Source organism: Musca domestica, unplaced genomic scaffold, assembly GCF_030504385.1.
Source record: "Musca domestica strain aabys unplaced genomic scaffold, Musca_domestica.polishedcontigs.V.1.1 7, whole genome shotgun sequence".
In the NCBI taxonomy this organism is placed as follows: domain Eukaryota; kingdom Metazoa; phylum Arthropoda; class Insecta; order Diptera; family Muscidae; genus Musca; species Musca domestica.
Genome location: NW_026712383.1, coordinates 19,246,626 through 19,263,932, shown reverse-complemented (window position 1 = coordinate 19,263,932; position 17,307 = coordinate 19,246,626). Strand labels below are relative to the sequence as shown.

Here is a 17,307-nt window from a genome sequence, read left to right as displayed (position 1 = left end):
TTTAGTAAAAATCGGTTCAGATATAGCTCTAGCTCCATATATATGTTTCATCCGATTTGCTCTTTAAGTCCCTTACATTCGTAATATACTCTTCACAGGAATGATATTTGGTACCAGATATCAGATAAAGCCCAAAAATAGTCGATTTTGATTTTATAAAAATCTGTTCAGATTTGGATATAGTATAGCATAGCATACTCTTCACAGGAATGATATTTGGTACCAGATATCAGATAAAGCCCAAAAGTAGTCGATTTTAATTTTCTCAAAATCTGTTCAGATTTGGATATAGCACCCATATGCATCTTCATTCGATTTCGAGTTAATTGTGCAACAAATGGCCAATATCAACCGAAATGGCATGAATTTTGGCATATCTGGCCAAATTCAGCCTAGAAGCAAGGACACCAATTTTAGTAAAAGTCGTTTCAGATATAGCTATAGCTCCCAAATATATCTTCATCCGATTTCGGATTAAATGTGCAGCAAACGGCTAATATTGGTACATCAAATTTAGTGAAAATCGGTCGGATACAGCAATAGCTCCTATATATACTCTTCATCCGATTTGTACTTTAAGTCCCTCAAATTCGAAAAATGTACGATACATGAATAATATTTGGTATCAGATGCAGCCAAGAAATATCTTCTTTTTCAGTTTTACAAATATCGGTTCAGATTTGGATATACCTCCTATATATATATATTCATCCAATTTCGTGTTGATTGCGCACCAAATGTCCAATATCAGCCCAAATGTCCTGGGTTTGGCAAATCTGACCGAATTCAGCCTAGAATCAAATACATCAAACTTGGTGAAAATCGGTTCAGATATAGCTATAGTTCGTAAAATGCACGATAGAATTAGATAGATTTTGATTTTGTACCAAATATCTCATAGAGCTCTGAAATGCCCTGTATAAACCTTTTTACGAGAGCTCTACTAAATATGCATAGTGGTGTAGGGTATCATATAGTCGGCCCCGCCCGACTTTTGAGCTTTCCTTACTGGTTTAAATATATCAATTATGTCACGTGTCTCGCCGGTATTCTAATGCAACCTATGAGCGTATGATAAATATTGAATAAACATTTATTGGTAAAATCCATAGGTACCGGAAGATATCCATTAAAAAAAGTGTGAACTTGTAACATATGAGATTTTATGAAGATAAAATGTAGTATATTTTTGGAAAATTTAATTTTTTTTAAAATTTCAATTATTATTGTTTTAAATTCCAAATTTTAGGACCTCCCAAATTCGTAAAAAACCTTTAGCTTACACTGCTAAAATTTTATTATTTTTTTTGTGAAATTTACCTAGGTATTGTGTTTTATCTTGGGATGTGTTCTGTAGGGGAAAAACAAAAAGTATTTCCCTATTTTCATATTTTTATTATTATTATTATTTTTTTTTTTTGTTTTCCGTTTTCAATTATCAGTTCAACATAAAGCATAAGCACCTAAAATATAATCCGGCTCCAGAGATTTGCATTGATAACGATGGATGTTGTTCGAGATAATGGAATGGTTGTGTGTTTTTTTTCCATTCCCATTTCCAGCTCTGCAACTTTGGCCAAAAATTAAAGCAAAAATATTACACCGTAGCTCTGCATAATATTCGGGAACAACTCAGACACAACTTTCGGGTACACGCTGGGTCATTAAGCAATCCTTAATGGCCATGATGTTAATATTATCATCCAGGTCAGTGGATGAGTTACACGATGTTGTCGTTGTTGAGGGCGCTGCCGAGGCCAATGAAGACGAATGCAGACTACTGCTGGCGACACCCAGGCCGCCCAAGGTGCTGCCAACTCCACTCGAGCCCAAAAGTAGGCCAACACCAGATGTCGAGCCGGGTGTACTGCCACTGCCGCCACTTAGGGCCGATGTTGTTTGTGATGTTAACATCATGGAAGGCGGTGTGGGTGCCATGTAATGGCCATGATTACCACGGCCGCCTAGTGTATTGTGATGATGCAGCGTCGTTGTGGCATGATGGAGGTTAACACGTCCTCCTGCATTGGCCGAAGACGATGATGTGGACGACGCCGAGGTATGATGCAGGCTGGACATGGCTGTGCCACTGCTGCTGTTAATGAGGCTATTCAATATATAGCCACCACCGCTCCCCAGTCCGGGTGGCAGGGTACCCACCCCACTGGAGTGCAGTTTTTGTTGCATGTGCGGTGAGCCCATCGAAGAGGCCAGTGATGTGGGCGATCCTATGATATTGGCCACATCTGAAGCCATATAGGCCGCAACAGTCGTAGCATCACCACCACTTGCCGATGTAGATGTTGCTATTACACCCAAACCGCCACGACTGAGTGTACCAGCAGCTGTTGCTGTCGTCGTCGTTGAGCCCGTGGGCGAGAGCATTGAAGCGGAAGCCATAAGATGAGTTCGTGCGTTGATTTGATTGAATGTTATGGGTATGGACGAATCGTTGCCACCACGGCCCAAAGTGCCACCAGCAGCATTTGCCGCAGTAGCTGTTGTGGCAGCAACACCCGCCGAAGCTGGATTCTGTTGCATCATGCTCGATTCATAGCTCTTGTTGGTGTGTTGCTGTTTGTGGCAAATAGAAAAATGTTGAGCAAAAAAAAAAAAAGAGATGCCAAAAAAGCAAAAGAACGAAACGAAAGGAGGAAATGTATTCCCCAACACCAATTCAGGCATGGCATTCATTTGTAAATTGTTGTTGTTGGTTTTTTGCGTTGCGTTTATTTATATGGAAGACCCAAGTTGTTGGCCATCGTAATAACGATGATGATGACGATGATGATGATGGGAATGGAGATGACGAGGCACACCAAGCAACCAGGCAGGCCATCATGTGTCCGTGTCCATGATCATTGTTGCATTACACAGCCAAAATAGCAAAAGTGATTTCCATGGTAACATCCAAGCAGCCAGCCAGGCATTCGCATTGTCCAGGGAGAATGGGCGCCAACATGGAAAGAGAAAAAGAGAAGATGGAGAAAAAGAAATGAGAAAATGCATAAAAAAGAACGTGGCAAAAACATCTGTCAGTTAATGGCAATTGTTTAACAGGCACCATCACCATTCGTAACACTGGCGACATTGACAGCAAGGAAACGTTGCTACGTTGCAGGAAATTGCTAATTCCTGCTACAACGTTTCCTTGCGCTTGCATTTCTGCAATTTGGCCAAATACAACTGCAGTTTTCATTAAGGATTTCGTTAATGCTGGCTACGTAAAGTGCGATGATGATGACGACGACGATGGTCGTCGCTGGCGATAACGATTAAGAATTTTCTGTTGCCTTGTTTTTCTTTGCTTCTTTTTTTTTTGCCAAACTTAATTGTATTGCTTTCGGCCATTAATGGCATTCCCATTGATGAATGATGTATTTTCAACGTCGTTTCTTTTTTTCTTTTGATTTTCGTTTTTCTTGTTATTGTATTGACTTTTGAAAATTCATTTTTCGCAATTATTGCATTTCGCGAAAAATTCCCCCAAATTGATTCTGTAACTGGGCATGGGCAGGGTGTGTCGGTGTGTGTGAGAAAGAGTTTTTACTACGAAATAAGGCCAGTAATTAATATTGCAACGTAAGTTGGAATTTCGTTTCTTAATTAATAACATTTTTGTTTCGTTAAATGGACAAACTTATTAAAATAAAGGGTCAATTATAATTACGACACTTCTTAAGGCAATATTGAGATAATTTTGGAAATGCTCATTTAATGGAAGATTTTTTTTCTTTGAGAATTAAGAAAAGTTAAAGAAAAGGTTAAACTGGAATATGACATAAGTAAAGCAGCTGTATCGCTATATTGGGTTGGGTGTATAAGTGATATTAACTTTTTAGTTAAGGGGCGTATAAAAGTCATGATTTAAAGAAGAGTAGTGGTTTTAAAGCATTAAAATTGCCAAAATTGGACTTTGCGGATATATATTTTGAAAGAGAGAAAAATGCTTATTAACGACAATAATTGAAAAATCTAATAAAATTGAATTTTCGAATTCAATTAAGATGTTACCCTTATTCGGTATTTGCCAATTCATACGAACAACTAACAAGATCAACCCAAGGGAAATAAACAAGGTCGGTTAATAAGTCTACTTTTGACAACAATTTGAAAAAAAAAAAACATCTAATTTAGTAGAGCTCCACATAAAATTTAAAAGTTTTTATAGGAGAATTCAATCATACACGCTATGATTATAATTATAATTTAAAGTTCAAAAGGCTAAATATGCCGAAGCATTTGGATCTTATATTGCCCATTTGTCATATATGGGAGCTATATCCAAATCTGAACCGATTTTGATAAAATTTGGCAAAGAAATTTCTGAGCTGTATTTCCCTGAATATCGTTGTTACGGAGTGCATATTACGGCTGCGGATGACAAAAATAACAAATCGGATTAACAATATATATGGGAGCTATAGCTATATCTGAACCGATCTTCACCAAATTTGGCATACTATCTTCTAGACTCAATTCGGTCGTATGTGACAAATTTCATCCCATTTGGGCAGAAATTAGACGTTTGGTGTATAATAAAAGGTAAATCGGACGAAATTATATAAGGGAGATATATCCAATTCCGAACCGATCTCGATAAAATTTAGCAAATGTATTTCTGAGCTGTATTTGATATATTTCTCCAAATATTGTTGTTACAGAGTGCATATTACGGCTGCGGAGGACAAAAGTAACAAATCGGATAAACAATATATATGGGAGCTATAGCTATGTCTGAACCGATTTCGATCAAATTTGGCATACTTATTTTCATGCCTTATTTGGTTGTATGTGCAAAATTTCACGCTATTCGGACTGATATTACACGTTTGGTGCACAATAAAAGTCAAATCGGACGAAGATATATATGGGAGCTATATCTACATTTTGACCGATTATCTCCAATTTCAATAGGGTTCGTCCTTGGGCCAAACAAATGATTTTTGCAAAATTTCATCTCAATCGGATAATAAATGCGACCTGCATTTTGTTCACAGGAATACATGGACAGACGGATGGACGGACGGACGGATAGACGGACTGACATACACAAATCAACTCAGAAAGTGATTCTATGCAGATCATCAAAAGAAACTATGTGTCTATCTCGTCTCCTTTTGCCTGTTACAAACCAATGCACAAAGACATAATACCCTGGCCGCCTTGTGGTGTAGGGTATAAACAGAAAACAGAAAGCAATAAGTTCGGCCGGGCCGATCTTTCAATACCCTCCAACATTTGGAAGGAATTTGGAAATTTTCAAAAAAAATAACATCCGCTTAAATTCTGTTAAAATCTTAAAAATACCGAATATAGCCGTTATATTGGGGTCTATACGAAGACGTGGACCTGCATATGCAACTTTTGTCATAAGCCATTACAATATTCAAATGCGAAACTTGAAAAAAAATCGGTGAATAATGTACCTAAAATCATCAATATCGAATATAGATAGGAACTGATATATGGGCCCTATACGAAGGCCTGGACCTTGCATAGAGAATTTTCTGTCATAGACTGTAGTACCCATTACGAATTCTAGGTAAGGAATTCGAAACAACTCCGGTGAAAAATGACGCTAAAATCTTTAAAATATGGAATATAGGAGGGTACCGTTGTATGTGGGCTATACGATATCGTGGACCTGTATAGACATTTCCCTTCCAGGGAGTAAAGTGCTTGAAAAGAACTTCTAGAATGGATTTTTAGACAATTTCGTTTAAAAATTTAGCTAAAATCATGAAAATAACGAATATAGGGAGGTACCGTTATATGTGGGATATACGACATCGTGGACCTATAGCTATAATTCTCTTCCAGGGGGTAAAATAGTCAAAAGGAATTCCTTGTTTTTATTTTCAGACAATTCCGTTGAAAAATGTGACTAAAATCATCAAAATACCGAATATCGGGGGGTACCGTTGTATGGCAACTATACCTAAACGTGGGCCTACATAAACAATTCTGTCACAGAGGGTAAAGTATACAAAGTTTTTTTTTTCAGACAATTTTATTGAAAAATGTGGCTTAAAGCAGCAAAATACGAAATATCGGCTGGGGGGTAACGTTGTATGGGGGATATATACTAATATATATACAATTTTACTTCAGAGGGTAAAGTACTCAGAAAGAACTCTTTCTTTGGATTTTCTGACAATTCCATTGGAAAATGTGGCTAAAATGATCAAAATACTGAATATCGGGGGTCCGGTTATATGTGGGCTATATCGTGGACGATATCGTGTGCCGAACTTGACCTGCCTACACACAAAATACAGATCTGTGCAAAATTTTAGCTTCCTGCCTTTATTTGTTTAGACTCCAGCGTGATTACTACAGACGGTTGGACAGGGCTAAATCGTCTTAAAATTCTACGCTGATATACTTTGGGTCTAAAATTATTATTACGATGAGTTACAAACGGAATGACGAACTTAATATACCCTCCATACTGCGTATCGTGGAGGGTATAAAAACAATAAAGAAAGGTCAAAGTCGGGCTACGCCGACTTTATGTTACCCCACCACTTTGATACCCTAGAGCTACATATAACAAATAAAAGTTATTATGGGAAATTTAGGAGAATTAAAATATACCAAATATGATCGTTTTATAATGGCTTTAAATATGGATTCAAAGCACTTATAATTTAAAGCCGAAAGGAACTAACATATGACAGGCTTCTATTGTATTCTACTAAATTTGAAGGAGGCATTTGTATCTAAGTCGATATTCAACAAATTCCAAACTATTTGAGCTGGTTTTACTCTTCCTAGGCACAATAAATGTGAAATCGGATAAAGATAGATATGAACTGATCTCTATACAATTTTGCAGGGGCATTCCTATGCTTTATCTGATAGTTGACACCAAATATCGTTTTTGTGGAGAGTTTTTTTCGGGTATGAGGGAGTAAAATACAAAACCTGATGAGACCTATAAATGGGAGCTATAGCTATATCTTAACCGATTTTCACTAAATTTCATGAACTTTCTTCCAGGCTAAATTTGTTAGTATATGGGAGCCACAGCTATATTTGAACCCATTTCCATCAAATTGGGCACACTTGTTTTTAGGCTGAATTTGGTTTTATGAGTTAAATTCTATCCTATTCGGACAAATATTACACATTTGGTGCACAATAGAATTCAAATAGGGTGAAAATATATATGGGAGCTATATAATTTCAATAGAGTTCGTCCTTGTACTTTATTTCGTGCTTAGTCGTCTGATGATCGAGAGTTATAGCTAAATAAACAACGTTTTTTACCCATTTTTTTATGCCTCAAAAAGTTCAAAAAAATGTCGGTCAATGAGTCCACATAATGTACTCCAAATTATAGCCAAACCTTTCCAAAATGCAGCAATATATCTTAACATCTTCCCTGATTCCAAGACACATACCTTTGTTTAAACCGAGGAAAAAATATCAAGTTCCCGCCTACTTAAAATATAATAAGCAGGAAATAAATTTAAGCCATGTGCCCTCTCTTTTGAAGCAAAGAGAAAGACAAAGAGAGGGCCAAACTATTTTATATGAACTATAAAACTTGTCATACCAATCCGTATTATACCCTATAAGCTTTAACCTGAATATAAGGGGGATTGTATATCCAAGATAATTGGATTTGATAATGTGCCAACCGACCATGTCCAATGTCCCCATATATCGCCACCTACTGTTTTTCGGGATTTTTAATCTTTCAGCCGCAATTTCAAACTGTATTTCATCTTTTCTACTAAAAAACACTAGAAAGGTTAATTGGCGGAATTCTATAGCCTTCGACCTCTATCAGCAACGCTCAATACGCCTACATAAACGGCAAATCTATTGAAACAGCTCAGCATGACGTGGATGGCTATATAGAGAAAAACTGCTTGCGATAGGATGCACGGTGCATGTCTATGTATTTTTCTGTTCTAGAGGACACAATTATAGACCATAGCTGTTAAAATTATTCCAGTGGCAGGTCATTTTATTGTTTACACGCGTACAAACGCATTTTGGTGAGAATTTTCCAGAAAAAAAAGTTATTCGTGATGGAATTCCAGCGTGATAGTGTGATTTCTTTATATTTGGCTAGAAAACCACAAGTGGCTATCGTTAGAGCACTCCAGCATTTAAATATGAGTAAGCCTTTTGTGTCTCGTATCATCGCACGTTACCGTGATACTGGTAGCGTAACCCAACGTCAAGGAAGTGAACGGAAGAAAACAGCAACAGCAAATCAGCTGAACTGGTTCGAAAAGTAAAGAAGCGACTTGATCGAAAACCGCGTCCCAGTGGTCGAAAAATAGCTCGTGAGCTGAACATATCGCAATATTCCATTCGGCTAAATTCCAAACAGTGCAAGAACTTACACCTCAACGGAAAGAAAATAAACTTAAAAGAGCTAAAAAATTGCTTCGCTTGGCCGAAAGTGGTGAACTGCCGAATTTGGTTTTCTCCGATGAGAAAACATCCGTTGTACAGTAGTTTGTAAACAAAATGAAAGGGTTTACTTGCCAATGGGTCAGCTGAAAATGTGTACCTTCGGTTGGCCGTCAGAACTCAAGCGTCGCCGTGGTGATAGTGTGGGCCGACTTGGGCACGCAAACATTTTGGACGCAGACCTTGGACATTCCAACAGGACTCAGCGCTATCACATTCAGCACGCGCCACCCCAGAAGGGTTAAACAATGAGGTTCCCCGCTTCATTTCCAGCGCACAATGGCAACCAAATTTTCCGAATACCAATCCGTTGGACTATTGTGTCTGAAGAAATTTGAAAAGCAAAGTTGGCACTAAAAAATAACAAAGCGTCGATCACCTCAAGCAAGCGCTTCGACTGGAATGGCCGTTTGAAGGCCATAATTCGTGCCAAAGGTGACCAATTCGAACAAATCTAAACTTATTCTGAAATTTGATGCTATTTCCAACATTTTTTGCTTTCGTTCAATAACATTTTAAAAAAAATTTAAAAATTATGTCGTTTGACTTTGCTGCAGTTTTTTTTTATCTCACCCTGTAGCTATCATGTATATGTTTTATCCGATTGGCATTTAAATCTCTCACTTCCATCTCATCTCTCAATGCAATACACTACAATAATATTTGGTACCAGGTATCTCATATATTTTAGAAATAATACCTTCGCAAAATTTTATGGAGATCGGCTCAGATTAAATATATGTATAGGGTACCATACAGTCGGCGCCGCCCGAATTTTTATCGTTTTTTACTGGTTTTATGTAAAATAAATTAAATGCGAAATGAATAATTTGAATTTGGAATTATTTGAATTAAGAATAAAATAAATATATGAAGCGTCTTAACCAAATTTTAAACCAGTGATTACTGAAGTAATCCAAATTCTGCATACATTTTCAAAGCTCTTAAATAAATATTGCGAAATATATATCAAAATATTGGATTAGCTCAATATATGATCAAAGCTAAATCAAGACCTTAAACCTAAGAATCCGAATCCCCTTTAGGATTTTCATCTACAAATCCACTTTGCATTTTTCACATTTTAAGGACATTAAAAGCGAAGTAGAAAAAAATTGAAATCAAAATCGATTATCTTTTTTATTCTATTCCATGAAATTTGATCTAGAATATTTTTTACGTTTGAATCTTCTTCCAAAAAAAAAAAAAAAAAAAAAAAAAAAAAACAGTGAAGAAAGTTTTAAAGTCGGGCGGGGCCAACTTTATGATACCCTACACCACTTTGCATATTTAGTAGAGCTTCACATAAAAATTGAAAGTTTTTGTGGGATAATTAAATTATACAAGCTATGATTATAATTATAATTTAAGTTCAAAGGACTAAATTTGCCGAAGAATTTGTATCTTTTCAATTGGTGCTTGTATTGCAGATTTGGTGCATAATTAATTTGAAATCGGGTAGAGATAGTTATGGAAATTATATCCAAATCGGAACCGATCTCGATAAAATTTGGCAAAGATATTTCTGAGCTGTATTTGATATATTTCCCTGAATATCGTTGTTACGAAGTGCATATTACAGCTGTGGGAAACAAATATAACAAATCGGATAAACAGTATGTATGGGAGCTATAGCTATATCTGAACCGATCTTCACCAAATTTGACATACTAGCTTCTAGACTCAATTCGGTCGTAAGTGCCAATTTTTATTTGGACAAATATTAGACGTTTGGTGCACAATTAAAGGTAAATCGGACGAAGTTATATATGGGAGCTATATCCAAATCTGAACCGATCTCGATAAAATTTAGCAGCTGTATTTGATATATTTCCCATAATATCGTTGTTACGGAGTGCATATTACAGCTGCGGAGGACAAAAATAACAAATCGGATGAACAATATATATGGGAGCTACAGCTATATCTGAACCGATTTTGATCAAATTTGGCATACTTATTTTCAGGCCTACTTCGGGCTGATATTACACGTTTGGTGTACAATAAAAGGACGAAGTTATATATGGGAGCTATGTCTAAATTTTGGCCGATTATCTCCAATTTCAATAGAGTTCGTCCTTGTGCCAAACAAACGATTTGTGCAAAATTTTAACTGGATCGGGCAATAAATGTGAACTGTACTTTGTTTACAAAAATACATGGACAGACGGATGGATGGACGGACATGCATAAATCGACTCAGAATGTGATTCTATGCAGATCATCAAAAGGAACTATGTGTCTATCTCGTCTCCTTTTGTCTGTTACAAACAAATGCACAAAGACATAATAATACCCTGACCACCTTGTGGTGTAGGGTATTAAAATGTATTATGGAAGTTTTGGTTTAAAATGGAAGCGGGGGTTTACCAAAACAATCCTCGTATCGTTATCGATAACATTTTTTTCGGTGAAACTATATACCTAAATAGCAAGGATTCCAATCAGGCTTAATCCAAAAATTTCACACTGTTTACAAGAGGGAACTTGCCCCTTCACTTTAGCTTACTTTGCTATGTAAACTTTTAAAACGTTGATTGATTTCTCCTGTAAATATTGGAAAAGTTGAATTTTTTGAGTAGTAGGACAAGTATAATGAACATTAATGTTGAAATCTTAAAAGATGGCGAGATAAGAAGGCGAGAATGGCTGAAATTCATTATAACTAAGTGGTAGTAGTAGAATCTTTAAAGGTCGTAATTTACATTGTCTGGTGTGTTTCTAATATACCAAATACCCAAATAGTCAATATTAAATGCTAGACTAGCATAAGATGGAGTTGATTCGGAATCCTTTTTATATATAAAACATCTCTTTGAATTCTTTCCTATTCCGAAATTCTCAGCTAATTCAAAAAATTTCTCAAAATTCTGACATACAATTAACATCACTCATACGCCACGTGACCAGCAATAAACTTTCAAAAAAATCATACGCCCCCATATACCAATCAACTATCACCCCAGTATTGGCAATATATATTTTTCCCATAGCTATTTTTCTCTAATAGTTTTAGTTTCATAAATATCAATCAATCAAAACCATTTAAATTAAAATGTTGAAAAATTTTCCAACTCCACCCCCCTCTCAAACAATAAAAGCAATAACGTCCAAATATTTTGTAAATTGTCACACCACTACAAATGGCCGGCAAAAATTTCCATCATGCAATTATGTACGTATTCACTTATGTCATTCTCGGAGTGCTTTTCCCCAAAAAAAGCAACAAAACGAGACACACAAAAACAAAAAATCTGCTCAATTTTGTGAGCCATACAACGACAACAGGAGAGAAAAAAAATAACAAGCTGGACATTCACGAAACCGTGTCCATGTGATGACAATGGTGCCTGCCATTAAGGCTATTCCAGTTGATGACCATGATGACATTGATATTTTTCAATTAAACACTTACATTTGAACTCGGTGACCATTTGGATGATGTGGATGTAAAATGATGGCTAACACTGCCGTTTGTAGCAACGTTAACGCCGCCGCCACCTACGCCATTGACGCTAACACCAGCAATGCTGGCATTGGCGGAACTGGTTGAACTGCCGCTGCCCACACTGCCAACTGTAAATGTTTTTATTTGTGTGTTTGTAGAGAGTTTAGTTGTAGCAAATAGGAAGAGCAACACACGCACACACACAGATACACACATACACACACGTGCGCGTATGGATAGATAAGAATGGATGGAAATGGCATGGCAAACAATGATTGGTTTGTGATGGAAATTTATTAAATTTTTGTGTCGGTCATGCGAGAGCATTTTGTTTTGTTGGAATTTTATATAAACCAGCAGCCATTTGGAAGAATAGAAAAAAAAAAATCGTGGTAGCAACAACAACAACGACGGCACCAGCAAATATGCAACCAACAACAGCAACAATAACAAGGATCATCGGCAAATATGCAAGAACACCATGGATGATGGTGTTCATGGTTTTTGTGTGTTGCGATTTACGAAGAAGATTTGATTGTGGAGATTTCGATTTCATTTTTTTTTTGTTTTTGTTTTTTGGTGTTGTTGTTAAATTTGAATGTTGTTGTTGTTGTTTTCGGTTCGTTGTTATGTTATGGCCAAGGGATGGATTTAGCATGAATCAAAGATAGCATCGGAAAAAGTGACCATTGAGTTTCGTTAACATTATTGTATTTGGTTTTGGTTTCAATGTACCATTCCAAGTGCAGAGTGTCGGGATGGCATTGTAGTTGTTGTTATTGCCGTTGTTTCAGATACCAATGAATTTTGGTTGCAACATGGATTCAGTTTTATATGTTGGCGTTTTTTTTTTTTTTGTTTTCCAAATTTTTGTACAATTTTTCAGCAATTGTTTAGAATTGTTTAAATTGGTTTATACACAAAATTGAATTCGTATGGCGTTGATGTTGTTGTTAATTTTAATGCCCACACCCAAACAACAAATACGAATTTTGTTTTTTTTTTTTTTTTTGATAATTTCCATGAGGAATATAATCGAAAAAAGTCGAATGAGAAAATTAAAAATTTGCATTTTATTGCAATGCGAACATTTGCCAATTACAGTTAGTATATTTGTGGTCGCCAATTGGTTTGGTGGTACAGCAGCGAGTGATATCAAAAAAGGGGAGAGAAGAAGATAAAACGAAATTGATTAGCAAGTAATTTTAAGAATATTGGGATTTATTTTTTCGTTCGGGGAAATTTTTAAAATTGTTATGACTTACCGTATTGAGAGGGTATAACATCCGGATCACGTTCATCTTCTACCAAATCTTCTGAGGATTTGGATTTAATGTCAGTATGTTGCCATCGTGGTTTATCCATTCCACTGCCCTGTAATTGAGTGAAAAATATAAGAAATTGGAAATTCAAGTATATAAAAATAAGGATTGGGTTTACAACAAGTAAAAAACTGTAAGTCCGGCTGGGCCGAACTTTGAATACCCTCCACCATTTGGAACGATGTTTGCAATTTTCAAAATATTAAAATCCGGTAAAAATTCTATTAAAAACTTAAAAACACTGAATGTAGCCGGTATATTAGGGACTATACGACGACGTGGACCTGCACAGGCAATTTTTGTCATAAGTCATTACAATATTCAAATGCGAAATTTAGAAAAAAAATTGTTGAAAAATGTAGCTAAAGTCATCAAAATACCGAATATCGGGAGGTGCCCCTATATGAGGGCTGTACGAAGACGTGGATCTGCACAGACCAATTTCTGTCTTAGGCTGTAGTATTCAAATACCAAATTCCGGTGAATAATGCCTCTATAATCATCAAAATACCGAATATCGGGCTATACGAAGACGTGGACCTGCGCAGAGAATTTTCTTCTTGGGCTGTAGCACCCATTACGAACATCAAATACCAAATCTGAAACAATTCCGATGAATATTGTCGCAAAAATCATCAAAAAACCGAATATCGGGAGGTACCGTTATGGGGGCTATACCAAAATGTGTATGTCCCATTTTCAATACCAACATTCCTGCAGACATTTGAGTAAAATTTTATCAATCTACTTCAATTTGTTCGGAAGCTAGAGTGATTTCCACAGACGGACCGAATGTTATGCTGATCAAGAATATATATACTTTGTGGGCTCTAAAATATATATTTCGAGGTGTTACAAACGGAATGACAAACTTAATATACCCTCCATACTATAGTGGAGGGTATAAGAAGAGTAGTGAAATAACTGACCCACTAAATAAGAATGGGGTGATGCTAGAATCTTAAAATTTTATACGAGGATCAGTCTTGATTCATAGGCATGTCATAGGGCTAGGTTTTTGGAACATACTACTAAAAGGGTACGAAAAGTACTAAAATGTACTAAAAAAAGAATACTTTGCATTGGACAAACGGAATGAGCTAGAATTTGGAATGAGATCCATTGATGAAGCGCAGGGCAGATGTATCAAAGAATATTTGGAGATTCGAACTTTATAATTACGAACATTTCTAAAACTGTACTAAACTTCCAAAAGTGGTACCATTTGGTATTATGTAAATGGATAGAGCTAAAGACTTGAGATTTGGTATGAGAATTAAGCTTGGAAAGTAAGTTTGATATATAACGCGGCTTTAGAAATATGTACTCAATGTGCGAACTGTACTAAATGTTAATAATTTAGTACTGTTTGGTTTATGGTGAACGCCGCTGTAGCTTGGACGGTTTCGGAAATATAGACTATAATTGTGTGACAAAATGGAGATAAAATTCTAAAACTTGATATTCTCACAATGTTGTCTGTATTAGAGATTTGGCGGTCTTTTGGAAATATGTACATTCTTTATTTGACGTAGTAGTAGTACTAAGTTTGGTACTAGGTGAAAGAAATCCTGAAATATGATTTAAATACTGTTGGTGTCTGTGGCCTAGATGTGTAGGTGGTTTTGGAAATACGTGCTGTAATTGTTCGGAAAGCATTAATTTGAGTATTGAGTGAAGAGAAAGAGCTGCAATCCCGAAACTTGATTAGGTCTCTTTTGGTATTTGAATTGAGATATGAATAAGGTTTTGGAAATGTGTACAGGGTGAGAAAAAAACTGCAACAAAGTCAAAAGCCATAAGTTTTACATTTTTCTTTTTTAATTTTATTGAATGAAAGCAAAAGATGTCGGAAATGTCAACAAATTTTAGAATAAGTTTAGATTTGTTTGAATTGGTCACCTTTGCCACGAATTATGACCTTCAAACGGCCAATGAAACCGTCACACACTGTCTGAATGTTGCTCTGCGGTATTTTGGCCCATTCCCGGCGAAGCGCTTGCTTGAGGTGATCGACACTTTGACATTTTTTAGTGCCAACCTTGCTTTCCAAAATACTCTAGACACAATAGTCCAACGGATTGGTATCCGGATTTTTTGGTGGTCATTTTGCGCTGGAAACGAAGCGAGGAACATCATTTTGTAAAAATTCTTGGGTGGCGCGTGCTGAGTCCTGTTGGAATGTCCAAAATCTGCGGCCAAAATGTTCGCGTGCCCAAGGCTTAAATACACCCTCCAGAATATTTTCGCGGCATTTATTCTGATGCCACAGTCGATTAATAAGAGCGGAGAGCGACCATCGGCTGTTATAGCGGCCAACACCATCACCATGGCCTGCGCTTAAGTTCTGGTGGCCAACCGAAGGTGCAAATTTTCAGCTGACCTCCTTATCTAGTAAACACGACAATTTTGTTTGTTTACAAATTGCTGGACAGCGAATGTTTTCTCATCGGAGATGACCCAATTCGGCAGTTCACCCCTTTCTGCCAAGCGAAGCAACACTTTAGCTCTTTTGAGTCTATTTTCTTTCGGTTGCGGTGTAAGTTCTTGCACTTTTGGAATTTCAATGGCTTTATCCCGAGCTCATTTTTCAATATTTGTCGAATGGAATATTGCGATATGTTCAGCTCAAGAGCCATTTTTCGGTCACTGCGACGCGGGTTTCGGTAAAATCGCCTCTTTACTTTTCGAACCATTTCTGCTGATGTAGCTGCGTCGGGCTACGCTACCAGTATCACGGTGGTACGAGACACACTTTAAAATGGTGGAGTGCTCTAACAGTAGCCACTTGTAGTTTTCCAGCGAAATAAAAATAAATCGAACTATCACGCTTGAATTCTATCACGAATAACTTTCATTCTGGAAAATTCCCACCAAAATGCTTTTGTACGCTTGTAAACAATATAATGAGCTGTCACTGGAATAATTTTAACAGCTGTCGGACGAGTGGCTTAGAAATGGCAGCAGTTGGTTGGAACTTCGTTGCAGTTTTTTTATCTCACCCTGTATTAACCGACAATTCATCGAGCATCCCTAGAGTGATATGTTCAAGTAAAGAGTACTAAATCGTGTCGTGATCTCTTCCGGCCGAGTTTATGATGGGTGAGGTTGTAAATGTCATCTATGGAACCAAAACAAGCCATTTCATAGAACAGTATTGGCAGACCTTGACCTATCAGAATCACTTGATATAGTCAACCAGGGTGGTGTGGTTTGAAGAAGTAGAGAGAACTAACCTCTCTTAAAATTTGTAAATGTACGAAAAGAAATATATGATACTAAATTTGGTACAGAGTGAAGGGATAGGGCTGGAACCCTCAAATTTAATATTTTTCGGCTTTTGTTGGTATGAAGGTGGTTTTGGAATTGAGATATGAAGGTGGTTTTGAACTTGGGCTTTGGAGTACCGCCCTCTGGGGAAATATACAATATATTTACCTTTGTCGAATTTTATTCATATGATGTTTTTATACCCCCCAAGGCAACATAAATACATATGTTAACACAAATCGATTAGAAAATGTGGTCAATAGCCTCGAAATAGTTGAAAGGACCTATACCAAAATATATATCTATGTTAATTTTTTTTATATTGTTCTATCCCCAAAGTAGCCTAAATTCATTTTTTTAGCCAAATCGGTTGGAAAATGTTGTTAAGAAGCTCGAAAGAGGTCAAATCAGGGGGTATAAATATATGACCGCTACGGAAACCAAGATGCCAAATTAGGGACAAATCAATTAAAAAGTATGATCAAGACCCCAAAAATAGCTGAAATCAGGGAATATGAGGATTATACGAAAACGTGGACCTTTATTGATAATTTTTTGGAAGGATGGTTTTATCTTACTAAACACAGAAATTACCAAAATTTGCAAGAATAATACAAAAAATATGTCTAAAATGTAATAAATTGAAATCTGGGTATACCTATATTGATTCTACATGTAACCCAAAGGCTTGTATCAACTGTTAAAGGTTTATCCAAATGTTGCGAAGCATAGGGAAACACACATTTGGCCCTTTGTATATGGATAAGGCCCTATATGTAATGGACCCTGGGAACCCAAAAATCTTTCCCAACCTCCATTAAATTGTCGCAG

The 17,307-nt window shown here is 36.6% G+C and overlaps 1 protein-coding gene across 1 annotated transcript in view; it reads right to left on the bottom strand.

Moving 5' to 3' along the window:
• Positions 1–1,357: 1,357 nt before the first annotated feature.
• Positions 1,358–17,307, bottom strand: part of LOC101894038 (neural cell adhesion molecule 1-B) — a 503,351-nt gene continuing 487,401 nt past the window's right edge. Inside the window, exons 18-20 of the mRNA XM_059129927.1 lie at positions 13,150–13,258; positions 11,852–12,012; positions 1,358–2,574 (exon numbers count right to left, since the gene is read on the bottom strand). Of these exons, the coding sequence (XP_058985910.1) occupies positions 1,633–2,574; positions 11,852–12,012; positions 13,150–13,258 (1,212 nt within the window). The 3' untranslated portion in view covers positions 1,358–1,632. The remainder of the gene's footprint in view (positions 2,575–11,851; positions 12,013–13,149; positions 13,259–17,307) is intronic.